Source organism: Meles meles, chromosome 18, assembly GCF_922984935.1.
Source record: "Meles meles chromosome 18, mMelMel3.1 paternal haplotype, whole genome shotgun sequence".
Lineage (NCBI taxonomy): Eukaryota > Metazoa > Chordata > Mammalia > Carnivora > Mustelidae > Meles > Meles meles.
In genome coordinates this window covers 34,401,234-34,417,141 of record NC_060083.1, presented here as the reverse complement: position 1 = coordinate 34,417,141, position 15,908 = coordinate 34,401,234, and the positions used below count along the sequence as shown (strand labels likewise).

Here is a 15,908-nt window from a genome sequence, read left to right as displayed (position 1 = left end):
AAGCAGGATACAAAGAGAGCTCAAAGCAGAGTGAGGACCTCAAAGGTCACCCTGAACATTCATTCTGCAGGCTCCCCACCAGGCCTTTCCAGAAAACAGATGAGCGTGGTTTTACAGTTCAGCTAGACCAGGAGCCAGAGGCTTCATGCTTCGACCTGGGGTAGGTTTTAATGAAACCTGAAGGATGTTTCACACGTTGTCCAGCCATTAGCAGTGAGGAGTTGGGGGGAGCGGCGTGCCAAACACCACCAGGCTGTCTCCTCTCGTTTATTCTCTGGGTGTGAAAGGAGCAACTGTAAAATTCAGAGGCAATTAGAAGTTAAGATTCAGAGCCGACCACGTCAACATCGTGGGCTGTTACTAAGTTCACTTTCACCAGGAGGACACATCCCGTTATTCGGGGAACGACGTTTGTGCATTTCAGCGGTTGGGCCTACAGAACCCTCCCGTGGAAGTCAGGTCCTCCCCGGTGTGTCCTTTCTAATTTGTGAAATACTTCTTGAATCTGTCCTCTTCCCACTGTTCCCGCTGCTGCATGCGGGGGTCATCACAGCAGTCTGGACGCCGAGCTCCCATCTCCAGCTGTGCCTCCTTCAGGACATTCCTCACGCTGCCGGAGCCCTCTTTCCAAACTTAAGCTCTGCTTGTCCCTTCAGAGCTCAGGATCCTTTGGTGGCATTCAGGGCCTGGTCTAGTATCCCCACTGCACACCCTCCTGACCGCACGTCCTGCTTTGTGCCTCTCTCCACTTTATCACTCCATCATGTGCCCTGAGCCAGTGCTGTGGCTACCCAACACTGCGGTGGCCCCTTGCAAAGATTGCCCTCCGGCTGGTTTCTGTCCCTGGATTACCTTTTTTGCCAGTTACTACTTGTCTCATGTTTCAGCTGCACCTGTCACCTCTAGAAAGTGTACCAAGCCTCCTTTGTCTTAGGTACTATCCCCCATGCACTGGAAGCACGTTGGGCTTACTTCTGTCCTTGCCCCTTCACTGTACTCGTGTCCCTTCACATGGACTCCTTATGGGTCTGATTCCTTGACTCACCTGGAAAATGCCTTAAAGGTAAAAATCAGAAGCACATAGTTGGTGCTTCATGAAAGTGTCATAGGAAAGAATGAATGCATGTAATTTTTAAAAATTTAGCTTGCAAACACGCATGTGCGTCTTTGTTTTGCCTGATCTGACATGAGTCAAGTCATATTCAGCCTGCTGTGTTGTTAGTAACATGACAAAAATGAATAAAATATGCAATGTTAGTTAGTCATCTAGTAAGTTGAAGACTTGCCTCTCTTCCTGGAGTTTCATGAAGTAGTTGTCTAATGGGGCTCCCGTGGTGTTTCTGAATGAAAGCTCCTGCCTTATTCCAGGTCAGCTGTTGCCAGCAAACCGCAATACACCAAGTCCCATCGATCCTGACACCATCCAGGTCCCGGTGGGTTATGAGCCAGACCCGGCAGACCTTGCCCTCTCCAGCATCCCTGGCCAGGAAATGTTTGATCCCCGCAAACGCAAGTTCTCGGAGGAAGAACTGAAGCCACAGCCCATGATCAAGAAAGCACGCAAGGTCTTCATCCCCGATGATCTGAAGGTAAATTGGAACTGGTCATCAGGCTTTGGGCACATGGAGGGTGGGATCAAGAGGCAGATAAAAAGCATGACCTCCAGGAAGATCACATACGCCAGTGAACAAAGGACTTGTGATTTCTTATCCTATTTCTTGGCATGTGACTCTAGGCAAGTTGCTTTCTCCCTGGGTGTCTTCTGAAATATGCCTTTCATGTCTTGATATAGCACAGAAATAAGGAGAAGCAATAAAATGTTGGAATGATTTACAACCCACGAAGGAAACAAACCTGGTACTATCTGCAGGGAAGCCTGTGAAAGCCCAATAAAATCAAACCAAAATCTTTCAGGGTTGGAAAGAGAAAGGAAATTATTTGCAAAGGACATCTGGACCAAAAAGTCCTTCAAGGGTTACCTTCCCTTGGGAAATTGATTGATAACCAATTGCTGCCTTTGCCTTATAGACCCTAGGGAGTTAACAACCAGAGATAGGATCTCCCTCCACCCTTGGATGACTTGGGTGGGATTTTCTTAAGGAAGCTTGTGGGTTCCCTTACATATTTATATGTAATGTTTACTCTGTGTCTTAAATAATGATCACTTGACTATCTCAAGAAAGGGTTAATTCCAGGTGTTTGCTGCTATATTGAAAGGATGCATTATTTAGAAGGGAAAATAGACTTACCTCACAAAGTCTGATACAACTTGAAACAAAATTAATCTGACACATTTAACAATAATTAGGAAGAGGATTCTTTCCAAAACTATGCCATGTCCACTAATCCCAAGATAGAACCATTTTTGATTAGCCATGGCTTAGAACTTTTTGTGTTTATGGTTCCTTCCAATCATATGGACAATAGAGAGAGATTGTATGCATTCGAGGCCTTGAAATCAGGCATAATTAGCCATTTTCTAGCTTCTGATCCCCCATTTCTCAAAACTAACTGTGATGTGGATGGAGAGTCACTTGTAGGCTGGGCACATGGGAGTTTGGGACATGGTCCTAGAACCAGTTTGGACCAGATAACCTGTTTATGCTATCTAGAAAGAGCACTAGGGGAAAAGGAAATCAGCAGATTGAAATCACTGCTGTTATCTACTTACCCGAGATTATCTTGAGTGAGGCAGACTCATCAAATGTCAGGCTGAAAGGGACCTCAGAGGTTCGTTAGACCAAAAGTACCATTTTGCAGTTGAGGAAATGGATCAGGGAGAGAGGTGAAGTGAGGTGAACACTGCTGGTTTGTGGAAGGCCTGGTCCCTGAGTCTTCCAGTTTCCAGAAATGTCACTGCAGCGTGTTGGCTGTCACCGGTAGCTGTCACCCTAAGGATCCGAAGAGTGAAGTTCATAGTAGACACACCGTGAAATCTCAATGAGTCTGGGAACTGGTGGTCAGATGACAAGAGGGGAGAAAGAGCCAGGTGATCAGGTCCTGGCAGCTGAGTCTCTCCTTTGAACTGGATGTTTTTTGTCTTAGCCATCTAATCCTGTGGGTGTCCTAAAGCTCATGTCTTCAACTCAACCGGGGATCCATACAGCATGGGTCTGCTTTTGAACAGAGAGGCGTTTGGAAGGATGATCCTGAGTAGTAGCTCTGACTTGCAGGCAGACCTTGCCAGGGTCTCCAGGTTTACAAGTTCAAAGCAAAGGGCAGGCTTACTGAATAACCCAGGTCACCCTGGCAACCAAGAGGCCATGGGATAACTGTGTGCTGGAATTATGCATAGTACTCCTGTCACAGCCGGGCCTGACCTTTTCCCATGGCAGGTGGGTAGCAGGCAGGAAAGTTCTCCTGCCAAGTGTCCTTGGATGTCTTCAGTTGTGAGGGAAGCTTCAGGGCCACAGACGGTGATCTCACGTGCAAACGAGAAGCAGAGCTGTAACGCAGTTCTCCTTCTGGCAGAGAGGACTGAGCTGGAGTGGGTGGGAGAGGTATTTGTGGCCCCCAGCATGGCACGAGCACGCCAGTCAAGCGAAATGGCCCTGCCAGTAAATGGTCTTCCCCACGGCTGCCTAAACCCTCCCTGGAACCATTCACTTGGGTTAGCACGCATCTCCTGGGAGAAGTAAGCAGTGTTGGTCCTGGGATTCCTACCTGAGGAATCTGTTTAATCATTTTGATGTCTTCATACTTGTAACTGTTCATTCATTTGCTTGACAGATATTTTTCAAATGCTTGTGTGTTCCAAGCCCTGGGGATATAGAGAGGTGAGCCAGAACTGCCATTGTTCCTACTCTCAAGGAACTTCTAGTCTGGCAAGAAAAAGGGATCATTGACTTGTCATGAGGGAGGCAGTGCGGAACACGAGACCTTCAGGAAGATGATGGGGCAGGACTGGGTGGGCCCTTGCTGGGTGGGGTAATGGGGTAGCCAGATGGCCCTGGGCATAGAGGAGGAAAGGACAGGAATGTAGTGCCAGATTTGTCAGTCCTACTCAGTAGCCTGCTTCCCCCTCCCCCATCCATTCCATGGTAACAAAGGGGGACAAGCTGCTTTTCTGGTCCAGGGCAGTCCTCCATCCATCATTCATTCCTGCCTTCTGCGTCCTCCGCTCCACCCCTCCTCCCAGCTCCCCTTCCACCTGAACTGGTCCCCATTCTACACCTTTCCCAGCTCCCCTGCTTGTGTGGACAGGTGAGTCTGGGAAATAAAAACATCTTAGAAGGGAGAAGAGCTCCAAGAGACAGAAAAGTTGGTTGTTATCCTGAGGTCAGCTGCTGATTCCCCTGATCCTTAATACCCAGTCACACACCTCTAAGTCCAGGGCCCATGGCAGGACACCCCCCTTCCTTTCCCTTTCTCCTGCCCCCAGCCTCTGCCATCTCCCAGGGGCTCGTTCTCATGCACTCCTTTACCTCCTGGGCTCCTGGTCCCCTGGGTCAGGTTCTGATGCATTCTAAGCTCCTCTTTTGAATGATCTTGGAAACCACACACTTAAGGAACATGGACTGTGATAAATTTACCCAGACTGTGGGGGGAGGGGTAGAATTGGGCCTTACATCAAAGTAACGGAACAGCTGCCATCAGGTCCTCCTACATCTCTGGAGGCATTTGACTCTCTTTCTGCTCTTCCCAACTCACCCCATGCAGCTGGCCTGGCCTCTCCCGCTTCCTTCAGTCCCCTGCCCCCTTTTCTCAAGCACAGACGACAATGGCGGGGACACACCTGCCCCGAGCTGGCTTACCCAACTATTCTTCAGAGCACGGCCTCTTCTCTTAAAGAAGGCCGCTAGTGCCAGCTACTGGGAAGATCACTTTTTCACTTTGTTACATATTATTATGAAACACGTAGAAGGCTGGGAGAGCTTTCTAAATAAGATACCGGTACCAGGCTGAGTGGCGGGCAGAAGGTTCCTGCGCATGCTTACTTTCTCGCGCTTCCTGTCTCGGTGCGGGGCACGCATTTGCCCAGGGTAATGGACCGGTATGAAGTTTCTTCACTGGCCTTGGCCCTTCCTTGCAGCCTCGGTCCCAACCCATGTGACCTCCCCCAAAGCCAACTGCCCCTTGTAGCCGTGGGGGAGGGTAAGAACTGGCCTCACCCCACCTATTCTGGGTGACCTGTAACTGCGCAACTGGAAGGATTGGCCTAGCTAGGATGGAGGGGTTCGCTGTTGCAAGTCGTTGAAGAGAAAGGGTTGCAAAACACGCCAGCTGGCACCATAGTTGAATTGGTGAGGCCTAAAAGAAGATTTACATTTCTTAGTCTTCCTCAGAAAGTTTTCCTTTCTTTTGGCAGATGGAGCAGTGAAGAGGGGGAAGGGGCACGATGCACATTTAAGTAGTACCCGGGCAAATTAAGTCCTAGAGAAGAGTTAAACAGGAAATTAGAGTGAATTACTTAAATGCTAGCCACCAATATGAGCATACTGATCAGTGGTAGGTGGAAGTTTTTGGTTTCTTGTTGTTTTTTTAATTTGTTTTTGATTAACAAGACATACATCAGAAAGATAGAAAAGGTGAAAGCTCCTACCTTTCTCCTTAGCATCCCTCCTCCAGTTCCCCTTGTAGAGGCACCACTTTCAATAGCTTGGTATAAATCCTTTCGGGCCTCTTTCTATGAATATACAATACTGTGATTTTTTAACCAAAGTGGGATGAGGCCATACATATTTATCAGCAAATTGCATTTGTTTCCACCCACGTCATGGTTTATCATGAACATCTTTTGGGTTCAGCTGGATCATTATTTGTTAACAGCTGCCGAGTATCCTTTTGTATGACTCCACCATCATGTAGTTATTAAATCTCCTGCTGATTAGTTTCCCCCCAGCTCTATTAGAAACAATGCCACAGTAAAAATTCTCTGCCCCTGTCTGTGTGCACACGCGTGCAGATGGGCGGAGGCTGAGATCCTAGAAGGGGAGTTGCTCTGTCAGTGGCTGTGCATTTCAATCGTTGAGAGACATTGCCACGTCGCCTTGCAACAGTATCCTGTGGACTTCTACCAACAAGCATTGGAGTACCCATGAAGGAAAGGGTTCTTAAAATAACATTCTCATCAAAGAACGCAGAGAGATCTGAAGGTAGTTTAGGGGGTGAAGTTGAGCTGCTTGCTCTCATGCAACCTGTGGAGCCCCCCTCCTTGGGCACATATTCGGGCAGAGAGGAAGGAGGGGCGCACCATGACAGGTGCGTTCTTGCTGCGGGAGGGAAGCGGGGCACACAGCCCTCGCAGTCAGACAGATTCGCACAGGAAGGAGACACGAGATGAGAGGCTTGGGTCCTTGGTGCCCGGGCACCACCCTGAACCACCACAACCCCCCCCCCCCCAGGCTGAAATCTAATTTCTTGTTTCCTTCCCCCTGTGACTAATGAGCAGGACGACAAGTACTGGGCCCGGCGCAGGAAGAACAACATGGCAGCCAAGCGCTCCCGCGACGCCCGGAGGCTGAAGGAGAACCAGATTGCAATCCGGGCGTCCTTCCTGGAGAAGGAGAACTCGGCCCTGCGCCAGGAGGTGGCTGACTTGCGGAAGGAGCTGGGCAAATGCAAGAACATACTTGCCAAGTACGAGGCCCGGCACGGGCCCCTGTAGGCTGGCGGTTTTGTGGGCTGGCTTCCGAATAGATGGACAATGTGTTTCCCGTCCGATAGCACCACACCCGAAGCAACCTTTCTGACATCAGCACTTTACCGGAGGCGTAAACACAACTGACTCAACGTTCTGGTGTACGTGTGCGCGCGCGCGTGCTTGTGCTCCCGTGTGGTCCAAGGCGCGCGCGCGTGCCTTTGCACTTGCCATGTTAAGGTAGCCCTCTCGTCGTCTTTCAGTTCCGAAAAAGAAAGGTGCCGTGTTTTTACTGGACTGAGGAGACACCCCCGACACACACACACCCCCGTGGGATCTCCTGCCCCTCCCTCCTCCCCCACTCTTCCTCCCCCTTCCAGCGTTGCTCCCAGGTGACTCCCGCCTACACTTCCAGGACCCTCTGCTGGGCTTCATCAGGCAGGGTCCTGGTAAACTAGTAGATCTCAGTTGTCAAGACTACGAGCTCTTGTTTCTGTTTAATCTGTAAGTTACCATGCTAATAAGGTGCACAAAAATCACTTAGCACTACACTGCAGCTGTCTCTCTCAGTTATAGGTTGCTTTCCTCATATTTTCAGTTTTGGTGATAATTGTCTTCAAATTTAAAGTGCTGTTTAGATTTACTAGATCCCATATTTACTTACTGCTATCTACTAAGTTTCCTTTTAATTCTACCAACCCCAGATAAGTAAGAATACTATTCTAGAACACAGAGTGTGTTTTTGCACTGTCTGTACCTAAAGCAATAATCCTACTGTACGCTAGAGCATGCTGCCTGAGTATTACTAGTGGGCATAGGATATGTTCCCTATCTAAGAATTTCACTGTCTTTTACAACACAAAAATTACAGTAATGCATTTGAGCATGCCCAGAACATCCCCAGGACAGGGAAGCAGAGGGAAATGCCAGGTCTCAGAACGAGGGGTTAACTTATCAGTGTAGGAGCCAAAAACAATTGCATCTTGGAATAGCTTTTGACATTGATCTGTCTGGTTTTGTTTTCTCCCCTCCCCCATCCATCCACCCTCCCCCTTTTCTAGTTGCCTTTTTCCATATCCCTCTTGATACTCGAAACAATTACTTAAGATTCAGTTTTCCCCATTTTTTGTAATATATATATTTTTGTGAATTATATCTTGCTGTTTTTAAAAATCAGTTAATTAAGTTAATAAGTTGATGTTTTGTAAGACCCTTTTTCCTAGTGGTGTCGTTTTTGAATGCTTCATAAATTAATGATTCTGGAGCTTATGTTTCTTATTTTCTGTTTGCTTTTTGAACGTATGTGCTCTTATAAAGTGGACTTCTGAAAAATGAATGTAAAAGACACTGGTGTATCTCAGAAGAGGAGGGTGTTGTCACAAACTGTGGTTAATCCAATCAATTTAAATGTTTACTATAGACCAAAAGGAGAGATTATTAAATTGTTTAATGTTTATACAGAGTAATTATAGGAAGTTCTTTTTTGTACAGTATTTTTCAGATATAAATACTGACAATGTATTTTGGAAGACATATATTATATATAGCAAAGAGAAAAGGAAAACTATTCCATGTTTTAAAATTATATAGCAAAGATATATATTCATCAATGTTGTACAGAGAAGAAGCGCTTGGGGGTTTTTGAAGTCTTTAATATTTTAAGCCTATCACTGATACATCAGCATGTTTTTTGCTTTAAATTAAAATTTTATGACAGTATCGAAGCTTGGTGTGACGCATCTCGCTCTAAAATATGGAAGGAGCTTTCTTGTTTCCTATTAGGTCTCAGAAAGAAGTTAGTTAACGTCACCCAAAAAGCACAAAGTGGATGTTAGTCAAATATTTATTGGATGATACAGTGTTTTTTAGGAAAAGCATCTGTCACGAAAATGTTCATTTCAAAGTTATGAATTCCTGGAATGAAATATCACTGCAAGCACCCCAAACAATTCTGTTCTCCTCTGTGGGCACGTGCGTCTTATGCAATATAAGGTTGATATCGGTGTTAAGTGTATGGTTTCTAATTTGATAGGTGTTTTGACTTCAAAGATGATTGTTCTTTTGTTTCACAAAGTTGTGTAATGTCAAGAGATTCTGCTGTTATTGCAAAGAAACAATTTGTGCTAGATTAAAACACCCTTTCATCAATGGGATTTTCTAGTCTCCTGCCTCCAGAGTATCTAATTCTTTAATGACCTGGTGGTCTCCTGGTCAGTCCAGCAGCAAAGCTTCTGTCAACAGTGTCCTGATCTTAGGAAACCTGACCAGCAGGATATTCCTACTAGGTATTCATTCTGTCCCAGGCCACCGCTGACAACTGATGTGGGAGAGCCTTAGAATCAAAATGCTTTGTTCAGGTATACAACTAGTAAAATAAGTAAGACCTTCAGCCAAGTTCTCTAGCAGAACCGAGTAAGTGGTATTTGGTAAGAGACACAGGTGGACACACAAAGTTACCTTTTTATAGGTAAAAAGACCAACAGCCCAGAAGTTAAGAGGCAGTCGTTACTAAAACACAGACCAGCAGTATCTTTAAGTGGAGAAGCAATGCACTGTGGACCATCCAAGTTCACTGCCCAATGAAATGGTAGCTGAGAAAACTACATTTGAGCACTGGTCGTTCTTGGAATTGGGTGGTTTATATCAAAGGAGGATCGCAAATGTTCTCTGCGGAAGAAACAGATCATAATAAAACTCATCCTTTGGTGTGCCAGGAAAGGTTTCAGAAAACCTACCTCGTCTTAAAATTTAAGAAACTTTGGAGTCTGTATGCAGGCCTTCTATGTAGGTCATTGTCACCACACACACGTGAACACTCATTCCTGGACTCCCTGCTTTCTGTCTAGGGCAATTAACTAGTAAATAAGGCAGTTCTGCTAAATGACGTGGGAAGCCATGGCCTGATCTGGAACGACTCGGATCAACCAGGGTCAAATGAGTTCTGCAGACTGCAGCTATTAAAAATCCTGTTGTCATTTTTCACCTTTTCATCATAAGCATCTTTCAGAGATTAATTACTTGGCCATTAAAAATGAATCCAAATCGTATCATGCTAACATCATTTAGACACAATTTGGAAGGAGCGGCCCAGGACTTCCTGACAAGGTCATGCTATCCTTTCTGTGGACTAGACTTGCAGAGGAAGGCAAAAACTAATCAACCTGGCCTGGCCTGCTGCTCCTGCCACTTGAGGCTGTAGGGGTGGGGAGGGAGGGCTGTATATGGTTGTTTCCTCCTTTTGAGACAGTGGCCGCCTTCTGACCATTCAAAGCACCCAGTGGGCAAGACTGTGATGGTCCTTTCATCTTCCAGTGCGACAGGCCTGTGTGAAGCCATCCCTCAAAGCAGAATGACTGTTGGTTCCAGGAGAGTGTGAATGGGATCTGTGTGGGTAGGGTGCTGTACTAGGTAACCCACAGTTTCCTCCGGTGAGTCATTACAGGTTTTGTGAGGGAACACACAATAATTCTTTTTTTTTTTTTTAAGGCTTTATTTATTTATTTGAGAGAGTGAGTGAGTGAGAGAGCATGAGAGGGAGGAGGGTCAGAGGGAGAAGCAGACTCCCTGCTAAGCAGGACCCTGGGATCATGACCTGAGCCAAAGGCAGATGTTTAACTGCCTGAGCCACCTAGGATCCCCACAGAACACACAATAATTCTAAAGGTGCACTTAAAAGGTCTTGCATCTGATTTTGGAAGAGTCTAAAGGTGCACTTAAAAGGTCTTGCATCTGATTTTGGAAGAGTCAAAAAGAATTCTAGGTGGAGCCCCTTTCTTCCATCCCCCCTACCCAGAATAAAAAAAATGGGCATTCCGTAATATGCAGAGTTATGCTTCTTTTTTTCTGGTATTTTATCTAATTTCCCCCTTAATTTTCCTTTTAGGAAAACTCAGATTTTAGCAGAGTTCATCAGGGCAATCCCAAGGCAGGCTGGCTTGGCCTGCTTACCTAAGTGGAGTGCAGAGGCCGGGATTTAACCTGGGGTCAGCAAGCTGCAGGTGATGGGAGACTGTGTCTGTGGTAAACCTCTTCTGTTCCCAATGTGCCAGCTTCCTGCCAAGGCTCCTGGGGCTCCCTGGAGAGGCTGTGGTCTCTTCCTGCTTTTCTCTACAATTAATAATGTCACTTTAAAAATGAGCAAAGCCTTATCCTAGATCTTGACTGAATTGGACTTGGCAACTGAAGTCAGTACATTTTACAGTGGGCCAAGTGTGTGTATGTGTAGAGGAGAGAGTGTGTGTGTGTAAATATTTAAGTCAAATCATAACATCTTTAATTTGGGAGCACCTTACCAAACGTAACAGTAACCATAACCATTATCCTTCTGGCAACACCACAAAGTCCACATCTGTTAAACAGGTAAAAATTCACATGAGGTCTAGTTTAATTGTTACACCATGATATTGGTGGTGTTTATGCTGTTAAGTCCAAACCTTTATCTGTCTGTTATTAATGCTTAATAAACTTTGATTTTTTTCCCTTTCATGTATTTTTGTTGATAGTCTACTAGAAATTAGACTGTTCCCCATCCTATCACCAAGAGACCATTTATAGAGATTAATTACATCGATGATAAGTAATAATACCATGTCATCAGTGATGGGTTACTATTTATTCAGTACTTCTGTGCCAGGCACTATGATAAACACTTACATGGCATATTTGATTTAATCCCATATCAACTCTTTGAGGTAGGATATATTATTGTTATTCCCATTTTATGGAAGAGAAAAGAGAAGGTTTGAGAGGTTAAGCAATTTGTCTAACATTATACAGGCAGAGGTGACAGAAATGAATTCTGGCCCATTGGATGGGCATCATTTAGAGAGCTGCTTCCCCCAAACCAGTCCAAAGACTGGTTTGATGTATACAAATTGACTGGGAACATACCCCAGGACTACAGATCCAGCAATTCCGAGTCAGTAGGAAGAAAAAGAATTGTTTAAGGGCTTCCAGCTAACTCCCATGTGTGGCCAAGGAGTTGGAAGCAAGGATTTGCAGACTTGACCTTAATCTGAGTTCATGACTCTTGGGGGATCCAGGCAGAAGCTTCAAAATTTCCATAATTACCTGAAATTGTATGCAAATTTTTGCATATAAACCTATTTTTCTAAAGGGGAGAGCCACAGCTTCCCGCACTCCCCCAAGGAATCTGTGACACGAATGAAAACCCCCACTATGGCCTTCTAGCAGGGCTGACGCAGCGCAGTGGCAGCCGGCCCTGCAGCCCACCACACTCCCCTGGGAAGCTCCAAACACCAGCACTGCATGGGCTGCAGCCCAGGCCAAGGAGCTCAGCATCTTGGGCACGAGAGAAGAGGACTCTGTGGTGAGGAGCTTGGTGAGTCAAAAATCTGTCACTTAGCAAGTGTATGACCTTGCACAGCACTAAGCGTTTTTTAACCCGAATCTCCTCATCTGTGAGAAGAAGGTGTAATTTCCCCCTCTGAGGGGCGCAGGGATGACTTTATAATACACATCATTGGCCCTCAACAAAGATCTGCCCTGGGAGCCCGGGGAGGGGACTGTGGGCTGGGAGGAATTTTTCCAATTCACTCTCTTAGACCATTTGTTCCTTCAAAGAGCACAGAAAACAATTCCCCTGTTCAGAAGAAGGAGCAGGTGGCTGGAGGTGTGGGAATGAGGGCTGCTACGTGCATGGGGCTTCATGTTCTGACACTCCTAAGCAATCGTAGCTTTGTACACAGGGTGGTCGGTATCCATTCACTCTGTGGCAGCTTCCCATTTAGATCAGGCAGTTACAAGTGAGGGTTCAGCTCTACTCTTTCTTTCTTTTTAAGATTTTATTTTGAGAGAGAGAGAGAGCACGAGCAGAGGGGAAAGGAAGAGGGAGAAGCAGACTCCCTGCTGAGCAGGGAGCCTGATGTGGGACCCGACCCCAGGACCCTGGGATCATGACCTGAGGTGAAGGCAGACACTTAACCAACCGATTGAGCCACCCAGGCGCCTTTTACTTTCATGATCATGGTCAGGGCCCATCACATGCTGCCCATGTGGGATGGTTCATCCGTTCACACTTAAAATAGGACAAACTCTCCAACCATCAACCCCCCTCTTCAAAGCATAGGAATTAAGTTCCCGCTTCGAAAATCACTGGCTTAGAAGTCTCTTTGGGCATCTTTAGCCAGGAACCGGGTGAGAATTATTGAAATCTTGCCTTTGTACTCAGAAGATGGCTTCTTGCTAATAAATCAAAAGGACCCTTTAGAGAAGAAAGGCCCGAGTGAAGATGGTGGTGAGATTCCTCTGCCTTTCTGGGCTTTGACTCAGCGATAACTTGGGTCTAAAGGCCCCTGTCTCTAGCTTCTTTTCATCCTCCCAAACCTGGCTCAGTGCCAGGAAACAACAGGACAAGCTCACAGTCACTGAGTCCTAAACTACTTCAACCTACCACATCTCATTTAATCCCTATGGTATGAAATCAGTGGTATTATTATCCCTGTTTTGCAGGTGAAGAGCCGGCTCAAGAAAGAAGTCAGCAGAATTCAAACCCAGGTCGAAAGCCTGATTTGAGAGTTTGTGTTCTACACCACTCCACTCCACTGTTTGTTCAGAGCTCAGCAAAGGCAGAAGGCAGTTGCCGTGGTCGGGAGGGTGAGCAGGGAGCAGGTAGTCCTGGACTGGAATCTCAGACCGAATAATCACCATCCGTGTGACATGGACAATTCACCAAATCACCCTGAGGTTTATCTGTAAAGTGGGTATCACAGTCCTCTCCTTGTAGGGTTGTTATCAGGATTAAGTGAGAACGTGCTCAGACTGTCATAGGAATTCAACGGATACTTGCTTTTTGTAATAATCATAGTGGTTGTTAATAAATATTGCTTGATCTGGTTTCTCGGGTACGTGCTACAACAGAGTTGGGCCCTATATTGCATATTTAAGTGGATGCATTTTCATTCTGCAAATACTCAATTCAAGAGCCACTGCTATGTTTTTGAGAAATTCCAGTTCTGCAGGGATGAGTAAACAGGGGAGAGAGTGCGGCCACTTCTTGAGCCAAACTGTGTTTCTGAGACGGATTTTATAAACATAAAATTCATGAAGCATGAATTTTAATTTTAATTTTAAGCCAACTATGCTGCCTTGAATATTGTTGGTATTTTGCAGACCTTTATTTTAACCAGTGTACTGAGTGGTGCTAAATGCTGACACCTGTATTTTGAGGTCATTCGTCCATATCTTACATTTCTGAAGGGCCTCAAATGAAGATGTTTGATTTGTCACTAAATGAATATATATTCACAGAGACAGAATGATAACTTTTTGAGTAACTTTCTTCGGGCACTTCTTCATCTTTTGAAATATACGCTAAGATTAATAAACCAGAAGTGGCCCTAAGCCTCCCTCCACCTCTGATGGGGAGCAGGGTGGGTGTGGGAGGGCTCTGCAGGGAAGGGGACGGTGGAGCAGGGAGAGGAAAAGCACGAGTTTGTCAAAGATGGGGAGGGATATGCCAAGTAGCAGCACAGAGGCTGAGAGCGGAGAACTCCCCGGGGAATAACAGGACTGTCAGAGTGTGGCGTATGGGGGGGAGAGTGATGGCAAGTGAGGTATGGCCAGACCATGAACGTCCTTGCACACCATCTTAAGGCCTTTGGACTTTATCCTGATCAGGAGAATGACATAAGCAGTTCCTGGATTAGAAAGATGATACTGGCAGCTACTCGGAAGATGGATCGCAAGGAATTAGGAAGAATTGAAGGCCGAGGGAACTTTCTCCATTAGTCTCTGAGTAAGGCTCTAGGGATGAGATGGATGGATAGATTCAGAAGCTATTTAGGGAGCTGGAATCCATGGGGTTTGGTAGAAGAGTCAAGGACAGCTCGAAAGTTTCATGACATGATGTCAGTTGATCAATGGTTCACAGCCAGGGAAGCACAGAAGGATCATCCGGGGTGGGGAGGAGCTTGTAAAAATACCCATGCCTGCACCACCCTGAGACTTGCAGAATTCTGTGGGGGAAGACCAGCCTGTCTTCCTTAGAAAGCTCTCCAAGTTTATTCTCCCCTGTGCCCCCTGGTTGAACGACACTCACTGAGCCTCAAAAGACCCCAAGGGGGATGTGGATCAGAAATCAGAGCTTCCATCTTTCACTTAAAATTTTTTTTTTTTAAACACCCTAAGGCTTAAAAAGAGTTCTGAACCCAGAATTTCTGGAGCAGAGCGGGAATGCCAGAGTTTGTACTCATGCTTTTTGGACTCCAAGTCCTTTATCATTCCAGATATGCTGATTCTTGCCCATTGACCCTATACACTCCGGAGTGTGGCTGATATGCTTGTACTTCATAAGCCCCATATCCATCCACAGCTGCCTAAAACCAGGAGGGACCTCTAACCCTCAGAGAAGCGCCTCCATCAAATCAAACTTTGTTGCTCGTTTGAACCACCTGGGAGGGGAGGCTTAAAAAAAACCAAATCCTAATTCTCAGGTCATACTTCGAACCGGTTGTATCAGAATCTGCTGTGTGGGGTGGAATTCAGGTGTCAAGGTTAAAAAAAATTTCTCAGGTGATTCCAACTGCAGCTTGTGAGTCAGTGACCTTAGTTCCTGCTGCTCTCAAAGTGCGGTCTATACCTCAGCAGCATCGCCATCACCTGGGAGCCTGCGAGAAGCATAGACTCCTGGGTCCTACCCCAGACTTATTGGATCAGAATCCGCACTTGAACAGGATCTCCAGGTGATGCCTGCGCCAGCTGCGGTTTGCAAAACCCTCCTCCAAACAGCCCTGGGGGGACGGAATAAATCACTGGACGAGGTCATGTAAACGAGTAAAAATCTTTGTAAACCCGCAAAGTTTAGATTTCTCTGATTTTTGCTTTTCTTGATGTTTAATCGTTCAGCCTCCCCTGGATTCAGTACGATCTCCAGCATTATAATTACTCCCACCACCACCACCACCACACCTTTTATTGGGCCAACCTGAGCAGACTTCTGTTTCTTGCAACCACTGGTGCCACGAGAGGCTAGCTATTTAAAAATTTCCTTTGGTTGGAATCAACCAAAGTGCTTTGCGGTGTGCGTCATTAGCATAGCAGGCGCACGTAAGTCTGCGTGCGTCATTAGCATAGCAGGAGCACGAAAGTCCTTGCTGGGGTTCCGGGGCAGTCTCAGAAGACCGTCCCTCGGATACCGTGTTTCTAGATCAAGCTCACCAGCGACGTGCGGCGTTCGAGGTCAGTCACCATGTTCCTCTTTAAGTCGGGCGTAAGGAAGCGGCCTGGAAATAGTACCTGTTTGGGAGCGGAATCAAGCCTGGGTTCAAGCCCTGGCATCTGTTTATTCTAGAAACAAATACTCCTCGAG

The 15,908-nt window shown here is 46.2% G+C and overlaps 1 protein-coding gene and 1 long non-coding RNA gene across 3 annotated transcripts in view; one reads left to right on the top strand and one right to left on the bottom strand.

Annotated features, from left to right (window-relative positions):
* Positions 1 to 8,733, top strand: part of HLF (HLF transcription factor, PAR bZIP family member) — a 55,072-nt gene extending 46,339 nt beyond the window's left edge. The window contains exons 3-4 of one of the 2 annotated variants that reach the window (XM_045984251.1): positions 1,369 to 1,589; positions 6,392 to 8,733. In XM_045984251.1, the coding sequence (XP_045840207.1) occupies positions 1,369 to 1,589; positions 6,392 to 6,607 (437 nt within the window). In that variant the 3' untranslated portion in view covers positions 6,608 to 8,733. Of the gene's footprint in view, positions 1 to 1,368; positions 1,590 to 6,388 lie in introns of both variants that reach the window. The other variant, XM_045984250.1, reaches the window with a different exon arrangement.
* LOC123929053 lies at positions 7,727 to 15,524 on the bottom strand. The gene is made up of 2 exons (XR_006815880.1): positions 10,529 to 15,524; positions 7,727 to 9,247 (listed from the first exon to the last, which is right to left on the bottom strand). It is a non-coding gene; the product is annotated as an uncharacterized LOC123929053 (long non-coding RNA).
* Positions 15,525 to 15,908: the final 384 nt, after the last annotated feature.